Source organism: Chelmon rostratus, chromosome 17 (assembly GCF_017976325.1).
Source record: "Chelmon rostratus isolate fCheRos1 chromosome 17, fCheRos1.pri, whole genome shotgun sequence".
NCBI classification, from domain to species: Eukaryota; Metazoa; Chordata; class Actinopteri; order Chaetodontiformes; family Chaetodontidae; genus Chelmon; species Chelmon rostratus.
The window spans coordinates 21883682-21910928 of record NC_055674.1 but is presented as its reverse complement, the minus strand read 5'-3'; the positions used below and the strand labels follow the sequence as shown (position 1 = coordinate 21910928).

Sequence of the window (27247 nt, the reverse complement as noted above, 5' to 3'; positions counted from 1 at the left end):
TAGTCCTTGTCCTCTTCTGAACTGCCTTTTGGAGAGCCATACACTCTTAGCAAAAATAAATTGAGTTTGCCTTTATTTTCTTATTTTAATCGTTTTTATGTGAGTCATGAATGTAAGATGAATGTATAGAAACCAAACATGTTCAATCATCCAGTGTTGCCTTGAGCATTTCATCTTCCTTGTTACAGTCAACATTTGACTGTAAGCAAAGATTCACTCACCTCCTCTGTCAACCTCTGCCCTGAGGAAGTGATGGCAGATCCACAGAACACATGCAACTTTCATCTATTTCACATGGTAACTTGTATGTACCAGCTGTCCACACTGTGTCAACATCAGAGACATACTACTTATTTATTCATTTATTTTATTGTTGTTTTCTTAATATTACAGAAGTTCCACGTCCTTGAATACCAGCAAGCACAGTGGACTTTCACAAAATGTAAAACACACAACAACAGCTAATAAACGCTTGTTCCATCAGTGGTAGTGAGAGGCACGCAGGTTATGGCATGGTGAAAAGTTCAAACGTGGTCTTCATGAGCTTGAAGGACAGACGGGTTTTTGGTGGTGACCATTTCATTCGGCTGCATTTGTGTGCATATCCAGTAGTTTGATTTTACTGTGTGAAACACTAAACATCTGACAGTTTCTTGCCCAAAAAGAATCAAGCAACGTCACAAATGCTCATACCTTCATACAAAATGTGTCTGTCAGAGAACTAACTACACGAGTGGAAACAGACCTGCAGCATGTTCTTCTGGCTGTGTTCATTCCTGAGAATTGATCTGAATTTACTGCCAATAACACTCATTATTTATTAGTTCCATGATTAATACTAAAAGCGAGTTTTGAACAGAAGACTTTCTCTACTACAGTCTAGAATACTGTGGATTTAGGTCAAATTTGTAAATGATGTAATTCTTAGCATTGAGAGGTCAAACTGCTGCCATTCATTGTAATAATAGCTGAGCAAGACTCCACAGGGATTGTGATGAGACATTTTAAATTCAAACAATTCACAAATCAGCCTTGAGTTTGGGGAAAGGTCAAAGCTGTCATTACTAATGTACAAATTATTAAATATTAAAGGCACATTCATGTGTATTTTGGGCGTTGGAAATATAAGATTGACCTGTCAATCTTGAGAAGATTTACATCTTAACAACTTCCCTCAGTTGTATTAAATATCTGCCGTGATTGATAACAGCTCCAGTCCTGTCATGTGTGGGGCCTTGAGCTACACTCAGAACACATATTCCCGGCATCTTGTTTGAAATAGACATACGATTTCCACAGCTTCAACGTGGTGTGATAGGTGTGTTGAAAATACATACAACTCAAAAACATATCTGTTAAAGGCACGCTAAAAACCACTGATATCAGGCTTTCGGTTCACAAGAAAAACAAAACAAAACAAAACAACACAGGGGCTTACCCGCTTCAGGTTAAAAAGAGTCATTCCTCAGTCATATCCACAGCAGACAGCTGCCAGTTTATTCAGTCTGCTCAGTCTGTCATTCACAAATCCATGAAGCCTTAAAAGTTAGTACATTTTGCCCTCTACTCCTCCCATACTCGAGGCCAGTGCATGGGAGAGTGGGATTTTCTGCAATCAGCCATACCAGTTTTCTTCAGTGAGCGGCCAGGTGTGCACAGGTGTGAAAATGTGCAGAACTCGAAGCACTCTGTCCAACAAATGCTTCATATTCTTCTTTCCGCCATTATTCCGTGTTTGCAGCTGAATCACATGGATGGTCCTGATGTATCATGACACATCATCCCACCTTGTTCTCAGAGACCACACCACCTTAAAACATAAGCCAAAAGTGTATGTGAGTGAGATGCACCACATCTGCCAGCTCAAGGGGGCATGACCACAACTTCCCTTCCTGTACCCCACCAACTCTTGATTGTAGCGTCTTAGCTATATTAGCTGACGGCCAGGATCCAGCCTGCTATCAGCCTGTTTGCTTGTTCAGCTCAATATCGTCAAGTCTCTAAGGGAGCTGACGGAGGAGAAAGCAGGCCTGTGCATAGTGATCGAACTAGCATTTCCCAGGTCATCCATCACCTGTTGTTTTCAGTCCACTATGAAGTACCTCAGATTTATCTCAGAGGTTTTTGAGTGCGACAAGAAGTCAAAGTCAAATATTTTTTTCCAGTGTAGAAAACGTTTATAATGAAGAATCGAGAACGACACATCTGGAGTGAAGGTTTTCTTCTCGCCATCATGATGAAGATAATCACCTCTTCTAGGGGTTTCTGTTTGGGTGTTTGAGGATTTCATGGTTACATTTTAGCACCTTCCATTGAGACCCCATATAATTCCTATGTTCCAGCGCATCAGTTTTTCCTGCTTTTTTGTGGTTTTGATCACACTCCTGTTAAGGAGCTTTTTACTCCCCCTGCATTTTCTAATGGCTTGTCCACCTCCTCACTTCTTCTTGTCCCTCTGTTTCTTGCTGGTTTTTGTCGGTGGCAAAGCCGGCCCTTGTTGGCGTGAAGCCAACGTGACACTACCGTCAGGCTCAAAATGAAGCAGGTACTCCATCGCGTCCAGCGGCCTTCCCTCCTCGTCCCTCAGCCTGGAAAAGACATCCTGGTACAACATGCCTAGTTGGTGCTTCATTTCCTGCAGCTTCCTCAGGGCTTCCTGTTTCTCTCGGAGCAGCCGTGAACGGTGGAGCCTCAAACCTGACACATTGTCGCTCAGATCCAGCAGTACATCCATTTTCCTCTTCCTGCAGTTCTGCGCAGCTATCTTGTTCTTACCACGACGCCGTATGTCCCTAATGAGGGTAAGCTGCTCCTCATTGAGTTGGAAATTGGCCAGTAGGTCATTAAACTCCTCCACTGGCAGATTAACAATCAGCTCATTGGAGAAAGGGACTTTCAGGGCTCGTGCACGCCGTTCATCCCGGCTCCACATTTTGGTCTCAGAGATGGAGCGCTGGTAAGGCTTGGCATTTCCATGTCGCGAAGAGGATTTGGTTTGTTTTGTGGCCATCTTGCCCATGGATGGAGAGGGGGTGGCTGACCCGGGTTGGTTGTACGTGTGATCATGACCGATATGCTCCAGCCAAGGAAAGCCATTAAACAGCTTGTCGTTCCCATAGCGGGGAGGGAAGGGTTTCTGAACATTTTCTGGGTACCCTCCTCCTCCTACCGCGCCCATCTCCTCCTCTTCCAGCTCCTCCTGCTTTATGGTCACCTCCACTTCCATATCTGAACCAACTAAACCTTCTTCATCCTCTTCGTCAGAGACGGGACTTTCCTCAGACGACACACACGATGAAGAGGATGAGGAAGAGGAATAGGAGGAGGCCTCGGAAGGGCATGGAGAAGCAGGGCTGTGGCTGAAGTCCAGAGAAAGACCAGAGTCTGAGTCTGCCTCATTCTCACCATCTAGGAAGAGGGAACAAGGAAAGGTCAAGGTAAGTTTGAAAGTTTTAGCATTAGTGTAGTCTGAAACAAAGATATATAGTTGCTCAGTTTGTTAAATATAGTTACTTAAAATGAAGATCTGTTGGCTCTCTGTTGAATTACCTTGCTGATGTGTTTTTGGTTCACCCTGATCCTCTGTGACCGCCATGCTGGAGCCCGCGTGGCCACTACCTATGGCAGTTTGCTGTTGGGCTATTTCATAGTCAAGGTAGCCCTCCTCTTCCAGCCTGGCTGCCATCTCAGGACTGAATCCTTCTTCCAGAGCCAGGTCCAACAATCCAATCTCGTCCAAAATGCCAGCATCCTCTAAGAGGTCACTAAGTGGGCTAGGGAGACCATCTTCATCCTGAGCAGCCTCCTCATCAGCCAGAAAGACACTGGAAGGAGATGTCAGAAGATCTTGGACCATACCGTTCCCATCTGGAGACAGGGGGAAACTGGAGGGTGTCGAGTCATGTGAGTGAAAGTTTACATTGAGGCTAGGCAGGTTTTCAGGATAGGGGGCATACTGTGAACACAGACTGCCATCCATGGTTTCCTCAAGATCTTGTGTTAGTGGATTCACATTGAAGGTGCTCAAGTTATCTTCTCCATTCAATCCCAGGCAGACGTCTTCTGAAGGATCTTCTGCAAGCAGATCTGCATGATCTGGAGGACTGTGCAAGGAATTCACATTGGAGTTTTTCAAAGTGTCCCTTGTGTTCAAGGCAGAAGTGTGATCATCCAACTCTGCACTGGGGGTCAGTGGAAACAGGGCTGGCTCTGACTGACTTGGAGTCCCCAACAAACCTAGAGACAAAGAGGGGGCATTTTTGCAAAATGTTTAGGATTGTTGGAGGTACGGCAGTGACTTTGGTATGATCATTCAGAAAAACAAAATAATTATGGTCTTATGAACCTTATTTAAAAGGGTGTCAGGGAAGTCATTAACTCCTACATTAGAACTCCTCAAAGGAACATGTACCCCTTCTACTAAAGAGGATCACCATAAATATACAACATCTGGGAAAATGAGGAGCTTCTCACGACAGATTCTCAATAAAAGGTCCAACTTACTTTTTTCCAAAGCTTTCAACCACATCTTATGGTTGCCAGCAGATGAAGCTGCTCAGTTGTCATGAAGATGGGTCAGCTGTTACCATGTGACCTATGTATGGAAATGTCTAAACCATAACAACTCAGCAGTTCCATCTGCTGACAAAACCCACTGAATGTGACTGTAAGGTTCAGTAACAAGTGATTGGGACTTGCGTTACAATTTGTATTGTAAAGCTGCTGTCTCAAAGGACAAGAATCAACCTTTAAATTCCATTTTGAGGAGGTTTTTTTAAGCATAGGAAAACTGTCAGTGAATTCTTAGAACAAATTGCAGCTTCTGAACTGGATTACCATGCTGCGAGGGATTTCCCATCCAAAGAACTTCCTGATCAGCTTCTGTGACATTATTGCCAAGGTTGTTAGAGTTTTGCTGTAGAGCTTCGGACCTCAGACCTCGAATCGTTTCTCTTGAATTCCACGTGTGGTCAAGTGAAGTCATCATGTCACCATCTGTGTTCTGAAGAGGAAGGATGAAAAAATGATATCAGTTTAATGTGTTTTGGCTTACTTATCTCGAGATTTCATTTTAGTCCATTCTCCTATTCACCTCAGGCTCCATGATAGCCAACAGGTCCTGCCAGTGGAGTTCCAGGTCCGAGGTGGGGATGAAGGGGGGCAGAATGGGCTCTCTGTCTGGATGCTGATGCTCCAAGTCTCTCCCTCTACCACCAACATCATGTAACTGAGGAACAAGAAAGCAGGACAAATACTGAGTGCTTCTCAAGATCATGAAGACATACCAGAATGGACTGAAGTGAAGAGAACAGAAGAGGTTATACCTGTTGTTCTCCTGGGAAAGGTAAGGTTTCCTCCAACAGCCTTAGACAGTCCTGGAGGGCGATAGAAGTCTGAAAATAGAGAGAGAGACAGAGAGAGAGCGGAAGAGGAAGATAGAGGGAGAGATGTTTAGAGCAAAAACAATACAAGCAGGTGGTTTGTGTTTGACTTAATGCCAGTTTTGACCAGCTGGTTGATCTTCAAAATGACATTCATGTGTTTTTTTTTATTAGCCATGCTGGCAGTACGGCTCTAAAGACGCTCATGCTGGTCGATCCATCATTTGGTTCTGGCAGAAATATATCAACAACAATCCTGGATAAAATTTTGTGACAACATTAACGTCCACAGAGGATGAACCTGACCTGACCTACTGACCTTGGTGCACCCTGATATTTCTTCTTGTACCAGCGGTTAAGATGTATGGCTTAGTAAAATATCTCAACAACTACAACATGGATTGCCATGAAATTTGGTACATGCACCAATTTCTCTCTCAGGATTAACTGTAATAACTTTGGCAATCCCTTTAACTCTAGCATCATCAGGTCAAAATATCAGTTTGTCCAAAACTTTGATTTATGCCAAATGCAATACCTGGCTGTGACCAGAGTGAGTCTGCTTCTCCAGAGCTATTTTAAAACGGATAAAAATAATCAGTTTTTCTGTCTGATATTTCCATATTGTTCTCCCTCATTCATAAATCCAGAACAAATATGCAAATGGATGGTGGCTGGATGATCAGATGAGTGATGGGTCCAGTCGATAGGAATTACGGCTTTGTGGAATGTCCCTTTACCAAGAGGTACTTTCTTTCTGACCCACATGTGACACCATGAGAGTGAGGCTTCTAAGAAGACACACATTCGTCATAATCAACCTGTCAGCGAGCGCCTCTCCCTCTGTCTCTCATTGATTTCGGGGCTTTGGTTCTAAGAAACGTCTGTCTAGTCTTTCCATCTTCACTGGATCCTGTCATAGGACCTGCAGAGCTATTTGGGAAAGGTGGATTCTGGACAGTAGTATTCTTCAGGCTTCTCTTCAGATCTGCCCTGAAAACAGGGGCCAGCATTACAACATACACAACATGCCAATATTTGATATTTTTAAATGTCACTATGAAACTTGTCTGAAGGTGAACTGGAATAAGCTAATTGGTCAGGCTTGGTGTAACGGGCACCCTGGGGTGCAGCTGCTTAAGTGTGTCACCCATGCTTTTCCATTTTGCTTAGCTGGCAGCAGCCGAGCATTTGAAGATGTCACACCCAGCTCTGACCCCCAGCATTGCAGACGCTCTGATCACCTCACTTCACACTCACGCAGGTTCATGTACAGTTTATATACAGTATATATGTGAGGCAGGTTCTACTGATACAGGATTTTTTACGGCTGATATTGACTTTGTCAGACTGTCCTGTTTAGAACTGTCCAGGTAAGAGATGCCCATTCAGTTAAAGTGACAGCGGTGATGTTTACTGACTTCTTCCTGTTGCTGTTTTCATTTGAGGTCCCATTTTTATCCTCACTACCCAAGAGTGTATGAAATCCCTTTTCCAACATCAGAATTATTGGAGCTGTGTCACATTTTTTTAACTTTCCGAAACAGACTATCCAGCACTCATACTAAACATAACGCTACAATTGGCCAGATGTGCTGAGATGTAACAGTAGGCAGGGATTGAACTCTCAAGCTCTCTTTTTTTATTCTTCTACTATGATTCACTGTGTCCAAACTCCGATTGTACCATCCAGCCATGGTTAAAGGCCGTCATAACTTCCTCCTTGTTCATTCAGGCATCCCAGCTGCTATCTCCATCTACATATTGACCACACATGTGCACACATTTCCCAAAATGTCGAACTATTCCTTTAATGATTCCTCATGGTATTTTATTTATTCAAAATTCACTGAAGTACTGCATGGATATAGTCACAATAGCAGCTGTGAGAGATCATATCCATTACAAACTACAAAATTCAATGGCAATCATCCAGTAGTTCTGTGATAATGAAATAATAATACATCCCATTCTTACTATGTCTTACCTGATTTACTTCATTCTGAGTTAGCTCTCTGTTGTGAGCACAGCCATAGGAATCTGCTGGTCTTCCTCCTCCCTCTGTCCTCCTGTAATGCCTGTGCATCGTGGCCAGGTCTTCCTCCTCCTCTTCCTGTCCTCTTTCATCCAGAGCACCATTGTGATGAAGTACATTATGCGCTCCTTCCTGTTCGCAGAGAGAAAAATGATCTTGTCAATGCAGCCATTGCACAGTCTGAAAATAGTCCAAAATATATAAACAGCAGGTGAACATTTCATGTTTACTGTATAGCCTCTATAGACAGGCCAGTTTTCTATCTAAAAGCTGGTTCCACTGGGTTTTGATACCAGGACCTCCTGTGTGTAAAGCAGACATGATAACCACTACACTATGGAACCTCACATTTCTGTATGCTCACATCTCATCAAGAAAGCAATTAAGTATATTTCCCAAAATGTCAAACTAGCACATTACTGACGGAAAAACACAATGTTTAATTATTACTATTTTGTCACCGTTTCATACTCCTAAAGCTAAACTTAAAGAAGGGAGAAAATGTTGGGATGTTAAATGCATCTTTTCATGTATTGTGCATATGCTCTGAGTTAATAACAAAATACGTCAATCCACACATGGCTACAACACACAGAGTGAAGAGGTAATGTATCCCTATGCTAACCAATGGAATAATATAATGCTCTAGTACTGTCTTCTATACTACCGGCCTATATGTACAGAACCTAAAGGCTCATGTTTTACCCAGAGACAGACAGCCAGGCTCAGAATAACTTTAACCTTTTCCTGACCTGGCTGGGGGCTTACAGACAAACCCAGAGACCTTCAGCAGCTGGCCAGCAAGGACACGTATGTGGCTTTGAACATATATGGGTCAAGCCTTCGCACATAACCCCTACTACACCACATGAGTGCAAATGGGAACCCAGGTTTTAATCATGCTCATTTCATTCACCACAAAAAACACTGTACCACTTTAGCACTATCTGCATATGCGTATAAGCTCTGACCGCGTCACTCCCCACACATAAGCTCGGCACGGCAGAGAAGGGAGAGTGACCATACTAATTTCCTCAGCAGGGATCATAGTCTCAGAGCCTACATGTGCATGTCGGGTGATGGCGGGCCTTTTGAAATGCGATATGATCGGCAACAGCAGCAGTACAGCAGCAGGCATGATAAAAAAGCTGTGAGTAGAGCAGTGATATCTTAAGTACACTCCACAAGGATGTGTTGGATCTATGTTGCAAAAAGAAGAGTATGCCGTGCGTGTGTTGTGGGAGACTAGAGTTGACCACCTGAACTAGTTTGCAGGCTTCACTTCATTAAGCCCTGTTCTTCAGGCAGGGTCTTAACATGCTGTAAAATGCCTTCAGCGGTTTCACATGGCATAATGTTGAGGCAGGTGTGCCAACAGGATTACCCCTTAGACGCGCAAACCTCTGCAATCAGCAGATATAAAGGACTGGTTACACTAGATTTTGAACCCAAAACCCTCTGTGTCAGTCGACCGACTCACATGAAAGAGACTGTGTACAGCTTTAATGTCCGCCATCTAAGCTCTGACCTCGTCACCCCCGACAAGGAAGCATCAAGCTCAGGACAGCAGGGAGCCGGGACTGACGATAGCAACAGGCCCCCAAGGGGATCACAGGCACAGAGCATACAGGTGGATGCTGGGGTGGGGTAAGGTTTTTGAAATGTTCCTGCAGCACATCTGCTCTGTTTAATACAGATACTGCATATTGTTTATTATACATTTTCTACTGCACATTAAAAAATGCTACAGAAAGGATAATCCACACAGAGGTGGATCTGAAATCTGGCAATTCTCAGACACCATACTACTGCTACTACTACTGCTACTAATACTACTACTACAACTATTACCACTACTACTACTACGTGGCCAGTATATGAGCCAAACTGTCCATTAAATGGTTTCAATGTTCATCCTCTGCCCTGACCAATAAGAGTATGCAACCAGCACATGTGACATGACTTGAGCTTGTATTAAAATCTTTTTCAATGTCTAATCAATGTCAATTTCAAATGTCTGCTGTGCAGCTGATAACAAGGAACCAGTCTGTCTAGAATTACTTTTCCATTAACGTATTATGAGACATATCTTTTACATAATAGCACAACTTTTAAGTTCATTACTCACTGTACATTTCCACTTTCTCATTATGTCCTTTAATCTATAAAGTATAAATAAGAAGGACGTCCTGTTTTATTGCTGCAACGCTGCTAAGTGAGGTAGAACAAGTTTGCACCTCATGCATTTGTGTACATGTGTTTACATGCATGCCTCTGGCTCTTGTGTGTGTGCGTGTGTGTGTGTGTGTGTGTGTTGCTGCAGTAAACAGGAGGGATTGCAAAACTGAGGGATGCAAATGTGTGTCAGGACGGGACGCAATAAGCCAGCGATCAGGTTTCAAAACAAGCCAGTCGGTCACAAGGGCAGGAGGAAGCTAATAAAGTGTTTTGTGTGCGTGTGTGTAGGTGAGAGTGTGTGTTTTTCTGTGTATTTGTACAGCTATTTTTGTGAGGAACCCATTTGGGTTTTAGACCTTAGTATTAAGGATTAGAATTAGGGTTAGGGTTAGGGTTGGGATTAGGCATTTAGTTGTGATGTTTAAGGTCAGGGTAAGGGGCTAGGGACTGTATTATGTAAATAAGTGTCCTCACAGTACAAGTGCAAATGTGTATGTTTGTGTGTGTGTGTGTGTGTGTGTTTGTACACGTGTCATTTGACACATGAAGGGAATTCAAAAACACATTCATTTTCAGTTTGGTTACAGTCCAGCATGTACTTAGATCTCTATGTGCTATATATATCAAGTTTGTGATGTTCTGTGTGTGTGTGTGTGTGTGTGTGTTTACAAGTCCAGACTGGACATGCAGGCCAATATGTGGGCTATTTACAGTACACTGGTATAGTACAGTCTTGTTTTGTCGGGTGCTGTGTCTGAGCAGTGTGTGTTCGTGAGTGTTTTTTGGCACAGTGTAGTTTGTGTGATCCTACAGAAAGTGAACGAACTTGTTTATGTGGTTGTTGTTTGTTCTGAGAATCAGAATCCCTGTCTAACCCCTTGATGGTGAAGTGTAATTCCTGCTTCAGTCTATGGAAGACACCCACACTTAACTCTGTAAACATCAAGCCTGGAGCCCAGAGCGGCCCCTTCAACTATTTTAGAAATCCCCCTGCGCATGATGTGCTATACAAATTGTTTCCACTTTCACCATAACTGCATCTACAGTGAAAGACCTGACAGCCAAGCCATGAATGTGCTTAAGTCAGTCTTACGGGCTGCAGCTTGACCAGGCATGTCTGAGGCGTTGCCATTAATAAATGGAGTTCATGCAGGCAGGAACACGAAGTGAGTGGTGCCATCCAGATCAGATGACCCTTACCTATGTTAATCTGTCTTAAAGAAGCGGTTTAGCTTCACTTTCTGATCTGATCAGTGTTCTTTGGTGAAATGGAAGTTTCACTATTTTGAACAGAGGACTGATAGAGAGCTTCATCACGTGATGCACCTGAAGGTCAGTATCAGCAGAACCAGCACAGCTTCAACGTGACCACCAAAGATTAGTGTCACCAATTCAGTATCTGCCCAAATGGGAAACATTCTGCTCCTGAGTTATGGTGTTGAATAATGACCAGAAAAACATTTTTGCCATGGGCGACACGTTGAATATGCGTGGCTTTTACAATTCGTTGTTCACTGTGAATACTAACCTTATGCTCTGCATAACGTTTAAAGACATCGGGTTACTGCACATAACCAGCAGTAGCGGGTTACTGCAGCGTAAGGCTGAGGCAGTGAAAAGGCCAGTGGCTGCCAGGCGACCGTGTCTGTGTGTTTGTTTAAAAGGTGTATTCTCTGCAGCACAGCGGGGTGTTTCTGCATTTCAGCCGTCGTGTCGTGTATTGCTTCATTTTCCTGGTGAGGTCATCTGCGGTGAGGTGAAGTTTCCTGGTGACTCATCTCACTCTGACTCATTATCTCACATGACATTATACTCAGTTTTAGTGACAGTCAAAAACAAAACGAGCACTCTTGTCCACATCAATAATGTACGTATATATTTTTGCCGTTTATTGAGAGAGGTAAGTGGGAGGGGAAAGGGGATGGTATGCTAATCATACAAGGGCCAGGCCTTAGTACATGGGGCACATGCTCTAACAGGTCAGCTACCTATAGCACATGTAGCTCCATGCTTGCTTTACTCATTGAAGGTCCTGGGTGGAGGCATCACATCAAGGTTTGTCTATATGTGTGCACCATTCTCCCCATTTCAGTGACTATCACTCTGCTGTATGATGGCAGGTTTTTGCCCAACCTTCAAGCACGACCATTTGGAACAGCTAAAAACACCCTTGCCTTCTTTCAGGCATACCCTGGCCTTTACACCCGCTGGCCAGACAGACTTTCATGAAGTGTAAATACAACAGCTTTTCTCTTTAAGCTCATGGAGCAGTTGTAAAACCTGTCAAACTGTCTGTGAACGAGGGTTTTTGCTCTAGATCCCACAGGGAAATGGTCTGGACAAAGGTCAACAGAGATTGCTGAGTGAACTAAACATGACCACATCAACCCTTGAACCGGGAAAGGACTCTGAAATCATTTCTGACTTAGTCACATAAAAGCATAATAATTTCTCCATGCAAACAAATTTATCCTCATGGGAACCAAAAGTATATGGCATTTAACCATAGGGCACTGAGCCCAGTCAGACACAGGACTAGAGGCTGATGTGGGACTTTTGGCAGTTAGACTTTTTTTACCCAAAAAATCTGCCACACACTAGACCTTGAAAGGTTGCTGAGCAGGAAATATGGCAGATAGTCCTAACAGCCTATTCTGATGCCACCCGAGAACAAGCTAAAACATGTATCCTAAATGTTCTTAAACACACTGTGAATGAAGCAGCCGCACCTCTTTATCCTCCTCTTCCTCCTCTTCTTCCTGCAGGGCACCAAGTGCAGCTCTGGATTCCACAGACGGGTCGATCTGGTCTCTCTCCGCACCAGTCGGTGCTCTCACCAGCGGGGATGGCTGGTCTGGAAATCCCACGGGGAGAGAATCTGGCTCCCGCTGGACCAGCCATGTCTCCAGCTCTGGCTGAGGAACCTGTGGAGAAAGACATGACACGTGTCAAAATTCAACATATTTTTCTCCTCATGGGTTATGGAACATTCAATAATGGAGGCACCGAGAAGTATAGTGTCTAATCTCTGTAGGAAGTAGGAGTTTGGAGGGCTGTACCCAATAGTTCGAAACTTCAAAGCTTCATTCATAATGTTGACATTCAAAAGCTCCACTAGCTCACTTCAGCAGTTCCAGCGTGCATATGCTTTTAATGTTGATGCGCTATTACTCGTTTTCCCCTGTTTCCAGTCTTTATGCTAAGCTAACTTCGTCAAACTTTCAATAAGAAAGTGAATAAGCATGTTTACCAGAATGAGAAACTATTTCATGAATAAATAATGAAATACATTAGAATTCTGCAAATGGACAATTCAACAATTCAATTCAAAGGAAAACACAAGAGAAAAATTTGTGAGAGCCAGTTAAATAAAACTGTACATAGCCACAGGGAAAGAACTAAAATCTTATTATCCCTAGTACCTTATAATTCAGCGTTCTAATGGGACTACACTGAATATACACATATAGAGATGGACAAGTGTTCCTACTTGCAGTCTGTCCAGAGAGTGGACCCAGCCCAGCAGCCTTCGTGCTGTGAAGAACCCGTCCAGGTCCACGCTCTTGGGATGCAGGCCATGGCCATCCTCCAGGCGGTTGCGGAGGTTGTGGAACTGCGTCTGGGTCAGCGCTGAGGTCGGACCCAGGATCATCTCGTGCCAGGAGGGAGGCAGGTAGGGCTCCAGTCCCACGTCAACCCTCACTCCACACAGGCTGAGCAGGATGGCCATCTGGATGAGGCCCTCCGTGAAGTATTTCTTTAGGTACAGCATGGTTTTTGATACGCCAGACGACGTCCAGAGGGTCCAGGGTTCAGCTGGTCTTCTGCTGTAGTGTCCTTGGGCAAAGTGTCAAGTCCAGAGCAGATCACCTACACAGTCCCAGCCAGCGGCTCTGCTAGAGCTGCTCAGAGTCCAAGTGTAGAAGATGCTAGTTTTGCAGGGACTCTTCTTTCATCAGGAAACAAAGATTGACTGTGAAACTTTCCTCCTCCTCATGGAAACGCTGCAAATGCTTCTTCCTGTGCATTAAGAGAGCAGCTTACTTCAGAGGATGGAACTGACCACACAGGCTCAATGTTACAGTCACTGTAGTCACTGTATACTTTCATCTTCGGGCAGCTAACCACTAACTATACTTTCATTAGCGATGAATCTGACAAGTGTTCGCTCAATTAAACGATTAATAGATTGTGTATGAATTAATGCAGGAGTAATAATAATACAATGATATGATTTATATAATAACACAACTCTCACAGGGGCCATTTTCCTGCATTATGAGTAACTGTAGCTATTGATACATTTTGCTGTTAATACTTATTATTCTATTCTTAGTACTTTTACTTAATTTCATATCTGTATTGTGACTATGAAGCGTCAATCATTTAGCTTAGCTTAGCACAAAGACTGGCGGCAGAAGCAAACAGCAAGCCTGGCTCTGTCCAAAGTTAACAAAAAGGTAAGCAAGGTAAGGAGCGATTAAACACTGCACTCCGATAACAACGTTCCATCGTCTTTCTTTTTTAATTCCATGTATTTCTTATCGAAATCTGTTACATAACCCACAATGCAACTCGACCACCCGGAGAAATTCAGGCATCATGCTAGCAGCAGTTACTGAGATGAGGAGCCATCAAGCCTGTTTCCAGTCTTTATGCTAAGCTAAGCTAACCAGCTGCTGGTGGTAGCTACATATTTAACATATTGACATGGTACTGACTTTCTCACTTAACTATTGGCAAGAAAGCGAATAAATAATGTAAAGGAGTGTTTGTACACTACAATTACAACCTAAACTTCTGGCATTAGCTCCTTATTAAGAAACTAAACTACTGCTGCCTACAGTTATTGTTGAGATGACTACTTCTGCTAGTAGCATTACAACCACTCCTTGCACAGTAACAACGGCACAACACTTATCAACGATTATCTTGCATTGTCAGTGCAGCGTGACCTGCAGGGAGGCAGCAGTTGAGATGTTTGACAGTTTGCGTGAGGAGATAAGGAAGACAGGGCAGACAGGGCAGAGCCAGCCTGTATTACCACTCTCAGTAACTTCGACCTACTTCTGGAAAGGGTTTGGTAACCACCTGCCTGCCGCGCACTGCCTCGCTGCAGCCTCATGATGTAATTGCTAGCATTTGCCTGGAAAAACCCTCTCCCTGTCTCCTCCCCTGACAGGACACTGGGTCTACTTTTCCTGCTGAAGCCGCTGTAGAACAGTTAACTATGAGTGAAAGCATTTCAGGACCACTTTAAGACCCACCGATATAAATAACTAACTATACAGAATATTCTGTATCATCTGAAACACCAGCTACTCAAGTATAATGTTGCACTACGGTATGGTCTCCAGGAAATGAGGGCCTTAGTATTGCTGCATGGTAACACAGTCATGATGCAACATTAAGACAGACAGGAGATAAACTGCGGGACACCTTTGGCAACAAAGAACTTAAGAAGTAGTTTATCCTGCAGGCGATTGGCTCACTCAGTACTTAAAGACAAGATCTGAATCTGTTCTTTCTTCTTCTTTGTCTGTTTTATATTTTTCCATTTTGTGTGTTCCCATCAGCGTTGTTAATGTGCTGTGTCGGATGAACAAAGGCAGTTTTCCATCTTGGTGAACAATAAAGTTCTATTCTATTCTAGCAGCATAAAACTGTGTCCTCTGGTCTAACACTGATGCATTATGAAGCAGACTACTATCTTACAGCATAGCTCAGCATTCAACAGCTGTGCTGTTCTTGTTACTCAAAGTACTTCAGTATTAGTAGAAGAAAGTACTTGAAGTACCAAAAGTAAAAGTTCTCCTGGTACTCCTGTGTGTTATTACTTGTGCATTAATGTGTAAGAAGCATTTTATTGCTGTAGTTGGTTAAGGGGAAGTTGATTTGCAGTATCTCACACACAGCCAGCAGTGTAACCCTGCTGTATGAGCTCATGGTACTCCAGTGCAGAGTGAACAGTTCCCTGGGGACTGCAGGAGCAGAAGTGGCATGAGATGACAGTGTTGGCTCTACCCTGCTGCTCTTTGTCACTGTGTGGTGTTTCTGTTGTGACTGCTGTCATGTTTCCTGTTGTTTTCCTCTCTGCGCGTCAACATGAGGGAAATCTGAGCGGAGATCAGCCGGAGCAACAGGTTACACAGTGTTTTCATCCCCGCTGATACTGGACCGATGGCTGCACCGCGTTTAGGCAGATACAGAAAAGTCACGCAACGTTTTGGCGGAGTGTTTGTCAGAGATCACCGCTGGACGCGACCGGCAGCAAACACAACAAGATCACCCGGCAGATCTCTGATCCCACTGACCAGGTGAGATCACTCCGGAGTTAACGCGAGTTTTTCTCAGTGATAACAAAGTGTGACAGGAAGGAGGGTGTCTTACCGGAGCAGCTGTCAGTGATCCTTGTGGGCAGCGTGTTTCTGGAGCTTTCTGGCTCTCTCTGTCCCGCCGGCTCCGTCTCATCTGCTTGCGCCGGCAGGGTGGGACCTTTATAAAGCGACACCCCGCGATGACGCGCATGACTCCTCCCCGGAAAAAAACACACCAGCTGTGTGTGTGCGTGTGCGTGTGTGTGTGTGAAAGTGAGACTGACTCAGAAATAGCCTTTATTGAACGAGGAGGGATAACAGGAAATAAGCAGAAGGGGAAAATAAGGTAGCAGATTTTTACCATTTTCTTTATTCTTTGTTTCTGTGCCAGAAAAAAAACATGGTAGTAAAGGACAGGATGTATAAATACCTGTGTGGTGGAAGAAGTATTCAGCTACTTACTTGAGGTACCAAATACCACAAATACTCTATTGCAGACGTATGATCAGCTTCAGAAATGCTTTGCAGTAAAATGTTCCCTGTTAAATATGTGGCATTATTAGCTTGTTAATACTGCTGATGATGATCAGTGTGTAAGCACATTTTCTGATTATTCATTTATTTTTTTTTTTTTTTTTTTTTTGAAGAGACAAGCTAAAACGGCTGGGAACCACTGAGTGTTTTTATTTAAAAAAAGAGGTGTAAAACAGCATCAAATGAAAACACTCAACTAAAGAACACATATCTTATTACTGTACTGAGGTGCAGTGCTTGAGTAAATGAGTTCAGTTGCTCTGGTGCACACACTCATGCATAAATAGATATTCCCAAAAAAAGCAAAGGCAACATAATATACTAAATAACTATTATTATTCTAACTCTAACTATTATTACTATTATTCAGTGACTGCCTCGTACTTTAACTGCACTGAAGAATCCTGTGAGATTATTCTGAAGGACCCTTTAGCCTGTCTGGATGTAGTATCTTGTATATTAGCAATTGTAATATTCAGTGTGCAGGTAACAAAAATACCTTTTTTTTTTTACTCAATATATCAAGTAAACACATCATCACTCCAAGCTAGGCTGCTACTGTCTAATGAATTGTGGGAGCGAGAAAGTAGCGACGATTAAAGCAGAGACTGGTGATTACAATAAAATGGGATTTCACTGATTTGTTGTCCAAATGGGAGCGAGAGGGTTCAGCTGAATGTAGAAACACACTATGACAGAATACCTGTCATCATCATCCAGCGCACAAAGAGCCTCTCCCAACGTCTTCAAGGCTGAAGTCTTCCAGTGCTTGTCAGCAGACATTCAGCACCTCCAGTCCTTGCTCAGGATCCACACAGGCCACACTACACACTTTTCCTGTGTATTCAAAAAGTCTTACTCACTCCGGATGCTGCACATGTTCAAGGGTATACACATTTTCCCTCTAAGCTGAGTACCTGAACAGACTCAAATAAAAGTTACCAGAAATATTGAAGCAGTTTAGCGGGTCCAAGGCTTTGAGATGACTAACTTATTGAATTATGAGACTTAATATCTCAAAATTTTGATGTAAAATTCAGATTGTAATGGACTAAAAGAGAAAAAAAAAACGATATATACAAGAGATTTGTGAGCATGTTGGAGTTTGTTGCAGGTGTGTGTGTGTGTGTGTGTGTTACTGAGAGAGAGCACCACCTGCTGTTCAGGTAGTAGAACCTGCAGTGTGCTCCCACACTGTCACAGTTACCTTCCAGCCAAAGGAACTGGCTTAGATGTCTTCACGTGACCTATGTGACCTCATTTTGAACTCCACCTTATATCATGTACATGACAGAGCAGAATGGCTTGTCAGTGAGGGAGAGGATAGAGGCCATATACAACTGTCTCATATCATGTGACTGAAAGCTCATGTCCGCTGTCCGTCACGTGATGACGCCTGAACCAGCACCGTGATGAAGACCAGGGATGTGGCTGAATGCTCAGAAAAGCTACAAAGTGCAACTGTGAGCTGAGATTATTTTGTTACACGACTTCATTAATGACACTTCATGAACACAATGTTGAACAGACAACTGCAGTAAAACTAGCTGCTGCTGTCAGAAAAGAACTGAATATCAGCTCTGCCTGCTCCTCTTAATTCCTCTACATACGTAGAGCCTTATAGACAATCTTGCTTGTCCATTTGAACTAGTCCTAATATAGTTTATTTTGGTTATGTACAGTTCATAGGAACTAAATGTATTTCTGTTTTGCTCTGTGTCTGTCCATTCACTATGGTTGTTTATACTGAAATCAATCATATAAATTCATCTACAGTTTAAACAAATTACACAAGGCCCAGTTTGTGCCCCATGTTAAATTTACATTCCAGTCACAGTGCTGGCGGTCGGCGAAAAAAACCTAAAGGTATTTAAGCTATTTTTTCTGATTTCCTAATTAAAGCAAAATATGTTATTTTGTTATCAAGTGCAAAATAAGTGCAAAATCATGGAAAATAACATCAATATATACGAATATAACTGTTAAACACACGCATATAACATGCAATTTCTAATTGTAACACATCAAATATGTCATTTCTGGTTACCTTTGATTGGATTTCAGGCCAAAATGCAACCTCTAAGCCCGTCAGTTATTGTCTGACGACTATTTAGTCTTTTGGAAGCTTTTTCTAAATGTATCTGCATTCATATGCAGGTATCTCTTTATAGAGATTAGCCAAAATTGTTGGGTTGTTGTCAAGTTTGGTGGCTCAGGTATCGATTATCTAGATATCTGCTGGCTACCCAGGAAGCCTTTGCTGTCAGAGGCTAAGTTGTCATGACGATAGCCAGTGGCTTCAGAGATTGTTTTAGTGAAGGCTAGCTGTGGCCACCTCACCTGCTAGCCTTCACTAATTGCAACAGAATGCTACAGCAAACTTTACAGGCTGTTTCCACAGAATGTTTTATATGGTGACTTCAGCAAACAGGATTTTGGTATGTGAAGTTTAGATAGATAGATAGTCCATACACATTGCCATACATCATTCTTTTTTTATTTAGAAAAAACATTATAAATAAATGTAATTACCAGCTTTTGGCAAAATAGTAAAAGATATTGTGTTGGTGAATCATAATTCAAACATTTAGCTGAATGGAAGGCAGCACTGAGACCTGTAAAATAGTTAAATATGCACTGTCATGCTCTCTGTTTACATTCTTGTAATACAGTAAAGAGAGCTAAAGTACAGTAAAGAGCTACAAGACAAACCAAAAAGCACTTTGTTCTTCTCAGATTTTAGTGTTTTCCTGACTTCATGTCCAGTGATGCAGGACCACATGTTCAAGTCCCATATCATCACTATCATCAAGGCAAATATCATCACTAAAATGGCACGTACACCATAACAAATTATGCTAACATAGTCTTCAACAGTCAACAACATGATTCATAATCAAAAACCCACATATAAAAAAAACCCTGGCATCCTCTGCATCTTAATAAACACCTTGGACAGAAATACGTGTAATAGTGGAAGAAACCAGGAAGAATCTGTCTGAGAAATCATCCAGGGAAAGAAAATAATACAGGAGGAAAGCCAGTTCCTTCAATACAGGATGCAGAGTTAGACTACCACCTACACATGTTTAGAACAGGTCTCATGTCGTCATAGTGTTAGATTTCAACAAAGCAATGCAATGCAGAGTCCCCACAACAGGCAGCTAGTATACAATAAAATAGCTTTCAGTTTGTCAAATACCTGCACTCAGCTTCTCTTATACAAAATTGTTTGCTATAAAACTGCTGAAAAGCCCTTCCTTCATGGCACTGTTTTCTACATGCTTAGCTCACACAAACACAGGAGTGTCTTTTTCATTTTCTGTCCCACACATGTCCTACACCTGTCCACAAAGCAAGGGACCAACCATGTACTGTATTTACAATGATGACAACTAGTTTTAAGTGAACACTAAAGTGGTCTAATGTGTTGTGGTTTATGGAATGGATGTGAGGGTGTGAATCCTGTTTTTACTACACTGTATGGTTTGGTTACCGTGATTGTAGACTTTTCAAACACTCTCTGTTGTAGTAAATAATAATGATCAAATAAGACTACACGTCTTGAATTATGCACATTTCTACTGGCTTGGAGCGAATACACCAGGCTATGCAAAGCGCAGTTTCATCAGATACTAGCGGTACAGGCTACGTTACACAGGCAGCAAGCGTAAAAACTTTTTCCTGAAATTTTGGATTTTTCCTACTTTTTCTAATGTGATACTTCACAATGTGCATAAAAATACACAGATGGAAACACGGCTATTGTGAGTTTTACAGATGTGCCAAGCTGAAGTGAAACTGGAACTTTTTGGTTCTTCCACTTCCAGATGTAAGAAAACTTTCTTCAAAATATGTCATATGGGTCACTCCATATATCTAAATAAGGGTAGTGATTTAAAAAAGAAAAGGTCTTTTATAGGTCCAGTGGGTAGTATTTAGTGGCATTTAGCAGTGAAGTTGCAGAAAACCAACTGAATACTCCTCGACTCACCTTCCCCTATGCTGGCTGCTAAAATGTGAAAGGCTGTCTTCATAGCCAGTGTTTGGTTTGTCTGTTCTGGGCTACTGTAGAAACATGGCGGTGCAACATGGTGGACGAGGAGGACCCGCTTTCTCTGTATGTCAACACATTTTCACTCCCAACTCGTCACACATGGACACTTGATCAGCATCCCTTGGCATAAATGTTTTTAAGGCAGAGTGTATCCCTTTAGCATTATTTTTCAGAAATGCGGGGCTCTGCGGTCAAGAAAGCAATAATAACTACACAACACCCAATTACACTTTCAAAATAAAGCTTCCTGAGAACTATAATAAACACATGGTTAACGATGAGAAATGGTTGCACTTGGTTCGGTTTTAGAAAAGGTCTTGGTTTAGTTTAAAATAAGTATGCTAGTTATGTATATTAAGTTATGTTACTGAAATTACACTGGGAGTGAGGACGGGTTGTCTGTAGGAGTCCATCAGACTACCCTGCACATTGAAACATGACACTAAAGAGGCATCCAGTGTCTTAAAAAATGATGCCAAGTGCTCCTGACCAGGCGTCCATATGTGAAAAGTTTGCAGTGAGAACAGGTTGTGTAGATATAAAGAGCTCACTCTAAGGTAACGAGAACATGAGTCTTACTTTCAGGTGATCATACATTAACAAAAACATAGGTAGGAATATTATACTCCATTCCCCATAAATCCTTAACACTGTCAATATTTCTGTTTCATGTCCCATAAAATCCTCCAACTGTCACGGGTTAAATATCCGTTTGACACAAGCGGCCAGTTCATAGTGAGTTCAGTCTCAGTGGCTAGTTCACAATTGTCTGTAATAACAGCTACAATGACATTAGTACCCACACGGCTACCCTGGTAAATGTTCATGGAAGCAGTTTTTTTTTCAATATGCTAACACATTTGTCATGACTTCATCTTCTAATGGCATGGCAGTTTTCAGAAACAACCTCCTGTGCAGACTGCACAGTGACAGAAGTGGAAAACAGGCTAACCCAGACCTGACGACAGGACTTCTGCTCCAAAGCAAACCACAATATTTTATCAACTTGAATTTCTGTGGAAAAGATCGTTCTACCAATGCAGTTCAGCTGGGTCAGGTGATCACTAAAGTCAGCAAGCATCTTTTCTAGGCAGCAATCTAAACATTGTAGAGACTTCTCAGCCTGGACTAAAGAGGAATACGTCCGGCCAACAATGCTGTCACTATAGCCACACTGCTAGAATGGCTAAAAACTAATTACAGGGAGAAAATTGCAAACTACTGTCACCACAAGCGTTGGCACTGAACAACAAACTTCACTGGTTAGTGTTTATTCATGGTAACAAGGATTTATGTATGAGAGGAGTTAAGGGTAAATTCAAAGTTATTCATTTGCTCCAGTAGAGCTTGTCCCAGTTGCCAGCACTGGGCGACTGGGCAAGTCCCACTGACCAGCAGTGGAGGGCTGTACAGGCTGAGACCTGCGGTTACTTCAATAACTACTTTAAAGCAGGGGATGTTTCCTTCATATCACTTCTGCTCCTGTCGGTCCTGTAACACTATTACGCTCAACAGCGTAAGTCTGAGACTGACAGAGCTGATTAGATTTGCTCTGAACCCCTAAAACCTCCTGTTTCCTTCAAACTTCACCCCATGTGAGCATCTAAGTCACTTTTCAAGGCAGCACAAAATAATGTAAACACTAAAAGAAAAGGGAATTCATCTGAAGTTAATGCAGGTCAAGTGACTTCAAGCGTGGTGATTCTGGTCCTGCCTGTGCTGAATCACCATCTGCTCTCTTAAATGTGTCCATCCTAACAAGTCGCTGGAACACGGTTTCTCTTCCAGTGGGGTGAGATAATGGCAGCTCTTTGCAGTGCTGTTGGGAGATTTTAGTGAAATAATCTTGAAATAAGGAAGACTGCTTCACCAACAGGAAACATGGATAAAAATGAAATTGATCCCTTCAAATTAAGACACTGGAGGGAAGAAGCTAGAATACACACAAGCTTAAATCTAATACATATTTACATTTCCACCACATCTGTAGTGGTCTGTAGCCTGTTAGGTACTTGGATAAGTACTGTGTTGTACTTGTTGTTTAGCTCTGGAATTTCAGTGGACATTTTGTACTTGCTTGTCACCCTATGGTCCCACATGAATAATATTTTTTTTTCTCTTTACACTTAATATGATGAAAGAAAGAAAGGTTTCATATATAGTCCTACAGCTACCACTTCAATGTCAGAGTATCAATACTTTGGTTTTCCTCTGCATTTAAAATGTGTAGAGAGACCCTGGAGGGGGTCACGTGGCAGAGGGAAAATAAATCAGGTGGCTCTGTATGATGGAGTATAAGGGCCACAGACAGGGGGGCAAACGGTTTTGACAATAAAGACGTAATTTTCTGAGACAAAGTAGTAATATTTCAAGAAAACAGTCGCATTTCTGCAAAAAGTCATAATGAGACACATTTGTAATTGTGTGAGAAAAACTGACATCATTTTTCAAGAAAAAGTTGTACTTTTATGAGAAAAGTGTCTATATTTCAAGAAAAAGTTGTATTTTTGACTATATTATATATATATATTTATAATTTTTAAAAAATAAAGTTAGAAGTTCACAGGATAAGATTTTAATACTCCGTCGTAGTACACAGGCCAGTCAGTTTTTAGTGACTGAGAGATGTGGATGATATTATGTTTTTCTATCAATGATCATTATAATCATCATTATTCTTGACAGGACGTGTGAGGTCATATCCAGGTGTGCTCTAAGAGCGTCAGCTGGGGCATATTGCAACTTTTTCTTGAAAAATTCAAACTTTTTTCTCCAAATTAATATTAATATTAAACCTTTTCGTGTTAAATTACGACTGTTTTTGAAGACGTTATGACTTTTTCTGGTATGAATATGACACTATTGAGGTCATAGCTCCGTCAGCATTAAGATGGAGCACAGACCACCGTTCAGATAACAACACAAATAGAGCACGAGTCGATGTGTGAATACACAATGACTCAAAGGTGCAGAACAACACTGCACACTTACAGTATGAAGTGCATCATGTCAAATTAAATGGAATAAAACAATGTGTGCTCAAAGTGCAAGCTTTGGCATCAGATGACTTCATTTGTTTGTTGTGATGATTTCTATGAATTTCATCAGTCCTGTTCCCACTGGACCACAGAACGGCTCTCTTCCTTCACTGCTTCTACTTCTGATTAGTTCTTTTAAAACAAAACAAACCACAAATCATGACTCTTTCTTTCTGCTTCACATTTCTGTTTGTTCTTCCTCTTGCCCTGCAGTAATTCTCTCCTTCTCCTCTTCCCGTTTCAGACCTCCCCCACATCACATCCATTTTGCTTGCCATTTGCCACGGATGGCACCCAAACTATCCCCCACCCCTGCACACCTCCTCTTCCTGCCTAGGACCCGGCCTCCTGCTCCTGTCCCAGAGCCTCCAGCAGGAGTCCCATGGGTGTCCTCTTCAGACCGATGCTCTCTAGTTTGTTCTCCAGCTTGTTCTTCAGGCTACGCAGCCTCACCGAGGCATGGACCAGAACCACTGTGAAGCAGTGACAGACACAGAGGGAGGAGGGATGAAATGCAGGCCGGCGTGCTATCTAACATGTGAGTCAGATTAACTGAGCTGTTGAGAGCAGTTCACTCTCAAATGACTGTCAATTCACAGATACTGGCCGAACCTTAATTCATCAAAGCTGCAGAGAACCAATCTGAAACACACTTACATTACAAACAGGCCTTTATTTCCACGTTCTTCTATTTTCTAACTATATCTCATCATCATATCTCTCTGTTCTGTGACCTGCTCCAGTTTTAATTTGCTGTTAATGCAGATGCAGTGGAAATGTAAGTTATGTGGAATTTACCATGTAAGTCTATAGTACAGGTAAAGCCATCATTAGTGACCGGCCTTCATTTGTCCATGCTGCTCTGGCTATTATAGAATTTTATAGTATGGGCTATACATAAGAATGTATGTCTTATTGTGCATAATGCACTACGGGGCACTCTGATACTGTACAATACTTTCCAGACATTGCTCACAGTGCACAGTTCCATTCATCTTCATTGTTTCAGGGTTCCAGCAGTAATGCCACACATTGATTTCTCAAAACTTGGGCGAACAACTTCAAACATGGCTGCGCTGCTGGACACGTACCACCAAAGTAAAGTCAGAAAATGTGTTTTTGTGATGAGGTTGAACTGACTCTTTACCTAAATGTAAAATGCAAAGTAAATTCATGTTTGGAGATGACAATCTGCTGCCCACACTTATGTGCTAAACGGGCTGGTGCCCAACGCTACTGTCTTCAGGCAAATGGGTAAACTTAATTTCATGCTTTGGTGAAATATGCAAGTGCTGAGTGTGTGTGTGTGTGTGTGTGTGTGTGTGTGTGTGTGTCTCACTCAGTATAGGGAAGGCTATCCCAAACAGGAACACGGCCACGCCCCCCAGCACCGACATGAAGAGGTAACTGGCCAAAAGAATGGCCAACACAGCAATTGATGGATGGTTTCTACGGAAACGGCGAATGGGGGCTTGGTTCTCGGCAGCCCAGACAAACCCCAGGAACAACAAGGTGACCACCATCGCCCCGACAAACAGCTGGAAGGGCTGGAAATACCTGAGAGAAAATAGACATTTACCAGCACACAGGAAGTGTAGGAAACACTTGGCGACAAAACTACGGTTGTGGAGGCGGGGCTTCGGAGGCAGAGGGAAAAGGGTGCTGGCGATAGTCTTTCTTGAAGTTAACAAATCCCACGTGCAGAGCCAAAGTAACAATGAAAGTATCTTCTAACGAGTGTTTCGGGTGTCCTATTCCTCTGTGACATAGAGCTGCATTGTTCCAGAGGCATTGCTCCGTTTGCCGCCCCAAATAATCGCTCGAGCACCAAACGTGGATTAATCCGCTGCTGAAAATAGTCCCCAGCAAATTCCCCATTTTCCCCTGTTTGAGTAGCGTTTGATAAAAACAAGAGTGAGCAGCTGTCTTTGGAAAACCCAAAACGCTGTTGGGTCTGATTCCACAGCTCTATATTCCACCTTGTCACAGTAACCGCAAACATCTGAGCCCAGTGTTACATTATAAAAACTACTTTTTTCCACAAATACACTGGTGTTTTAGTGTCAACGTTTCCCTGTCTAGCAAGAAAACAATGCGGTGAACAGACTGTTTGATCGTCCTTGAAAGCAGGCCAATAAAGAATTAGGGAGCACATAGTCCATTCTGCCATGAAGGCTTTCTTGTGGCATTGTGGGAATTTCTTCTTAAAAATAAATATAATGTACATTCAGGAGGACTTTCAGCTCAGGCTCCTGCTCTGTTTGCACTGGTAGAATATGCATTTCGATTTTGACTTGCAGCCTCACATCTATGATTTCACAGCCGAGTCAAATCTGACTTTCTGGATAGATCCTCTGGTCGCATCCCCTTTGACTGACAGCCCCCCCTCTGGATGACAGACGATGAAGACCAGCTGTCTTCCTCTGATCTGACACGGAGCGTGGAGACCGAGGAAGAGTTGATTTCCCTCCGATCTCCATCCGTTAATTCAAAGTTTCAGTCTGATCTCTCATCTTTAAAGTGTGTGTGTGCACGTGAGTCCGTGTCATCGCGGACACGGCTCACACTCCCTGGAGTGGAAGAGCGGCAGCTGAATAGAAACCAATCACACAAGTTTACAAGTGTCCAAACACATTTCCAGTATATTCGCCGTAAGGGAGGACAGGGAGGGGGTGACCACGTCAGAATAATGAAACTTACCCCACTACGAGCAGGAAGCCCAGCGCACACACAAGGTAGTTGCTCTGGTAGTACAGCAGGTTGTTGATGATGCGGTTGTTCCAGCGGTCCAGGTCGCGCACGTCGGGCACGGCGAACCGGGCCGAGCTCAGCACAAAATCATCCAGGCTCCGGAGGGGTGGCGGCTGCACGTCTGCCATCTTTCCTAAGCGACGAGAAACTCTCTCTCCCAGCATGCAACGCGGGGGGAACGGGAGGACGCAGGAGCGGGACGTCGATCGTTCAGTTTCTGGAGAGGCGCGTGCCCGCGCATCGAGCATGCGCCTTTGGTCCCGCAGTAATGGGGGAACATTACTGGAACATTTGTATCATTAATGTTTCTCATTTGTAGCGTGTCTGGGAGGCATCATTCAGCCTGAAGTCAGTACAGATACGTCTTAAACTGACTACATGACTGATGAGGGGAATAATATGCCGATAGGCCCTCAGTTCAACAGTTTAATATGTATTCTATTTTCTTTTCAATGTTATTTTATATAATTACATTTTAATTTATGATAAACAGGAGAATATTCTTTCATAAGTCAATTGTCATTGGAAAAATAACTTTTTTTCAAGATAAGAGGAAATGTATCCTGTTATCATGAGAAAATATTTCATCTGTTGTCCCAGGATGACTGGGTAATAAAGTTGTGATCTCCTATGACAGATGTGTTATCAATACACCACAGCGGTTCAGGAATACAGTTAAACAATCAGCCAGTTAAACCATGTCAATACACTGCTCACGCACAACCTGCATGTAGTTATGTTACATCCATTCTGTTCAAGTGTCGCAGCCATAATCTCACCCAAAGCACAGCCATGAGCCACAATCACAGCAACGGCTAAAGCTATATAACTCCATGGCTATATGACAATCACCCATAGCCTACAAAGCACTGTTTCAAACTATAGTTCAGCTTTTCTCTGTGGATCAGAGGGAATTCAAAGGACAAAAATGTCAGCGAGGGACCACAAAACTTCAT

At 42.7% G+C, this 27247-nt stretch overlaps 2 protein-coding genes across 2 annotated transcripts; both read right to left on the bottom strand.

Annotated features, from left to right (window-relative positions):
• Positions 1-359: 359 nt before the first annotated feature.
• nfe2l1a (nuclear factor, erythroid 2-like 1a) lies at positions 360-16056 on the bottom strand. Its single transcript, XM_041956768.1, has 9 exons — positions 15985-16056; positions 13085-13614; positions 12324-12518; positions 7369-7548; positions 5325-5393; positions 5093-5227; positions 4837-5002; positions 3550-4236; positions 360-3408 (listed from the first exon to the last, which is right to left on the bottom strand). The coding sequence occupies exons 2-9, from the start codon at positions 13364-13366 to the stop codon at positions 2438-2440; spliced, it is 2685 nt and encodes an 894-aa protein (XP_041812702.1). The 5' UTR covers positions 13367-13614; positions 15985-16056; the 3' UTR covers positions 360-2437.
• A 2876-nt stretch (positions 16057-18932) lies between these two features.
• Positions 18933-26422, bottom strand: praf2 (PRA1 domain family, member 2). Its single transcript, XM_041957921.1, has 4 exons — positions 26241-26422; positions 24880-25097; positions 23861-24013; positions 18933-22321 (listed from the first exon to the last, which is right to left on the bottom strand). Exons 1-3 carry the CDS (start codon positions 26417-26419, stop codon positions 23874-23876), a joined length of 537 nt encoding a protein of 178 aa, XP_041813855.1. The 5' UTR covers positions 26420-26422; the 3' UTR covers positions 18933-22321; positions 23861-23873.
• Between the last annotated feature and the right edge of the window lie 825 nt (positions 26423-27247).

Excerpts from the sequence above, each read along its gene's own strand:
- nfe2l1a (XM_041956768.1), bottom strand. The coding sequence starts at position 13,366 with ATGCTGTACCTAAAGAAATACTTCACGGAGGGCCTCATCCAGATGGCC. Across the intron at positions 12,519-13,084 it reads ACTCTCTGGACAGACTGCAA|GTTCCTCAGCCAGAGCTGGA; the intron begins GTAGGAACACTT and ends CTTTCTCCACAG. Across the intron at positions 5,394-7,368 it reads CTCAGAATGAAGTAAATCAG|ACTTCTATCGCCCTCCAGGA; the intron begins GTAAGACATAGT and ends CTCTATTTTCAG.
- praf2 (XM_041957921.1), bottom strand. The coding sequence starts at position 26,419 with ATGGCAGACGTGCAGCCGCCACCCCTCCGGAGCCTGGATGATTTTGTG. Across the intron at positions 25,098-26,240 it reads GGCTTCCTGCTCGTAGTGGG|GTATTTCCAGCCCTTCCAGC; the intron begins GTAAGTTTCATT and ends ATTTTCTCTCAG. Across the intron at positions 24,014-24,879 it reads GATAGCCTTCCCTATACTGA|TGGTTCTGGTCCATGCCTCG; the intron begins GTGAGACACACA and ends ACTGCTTCACAG.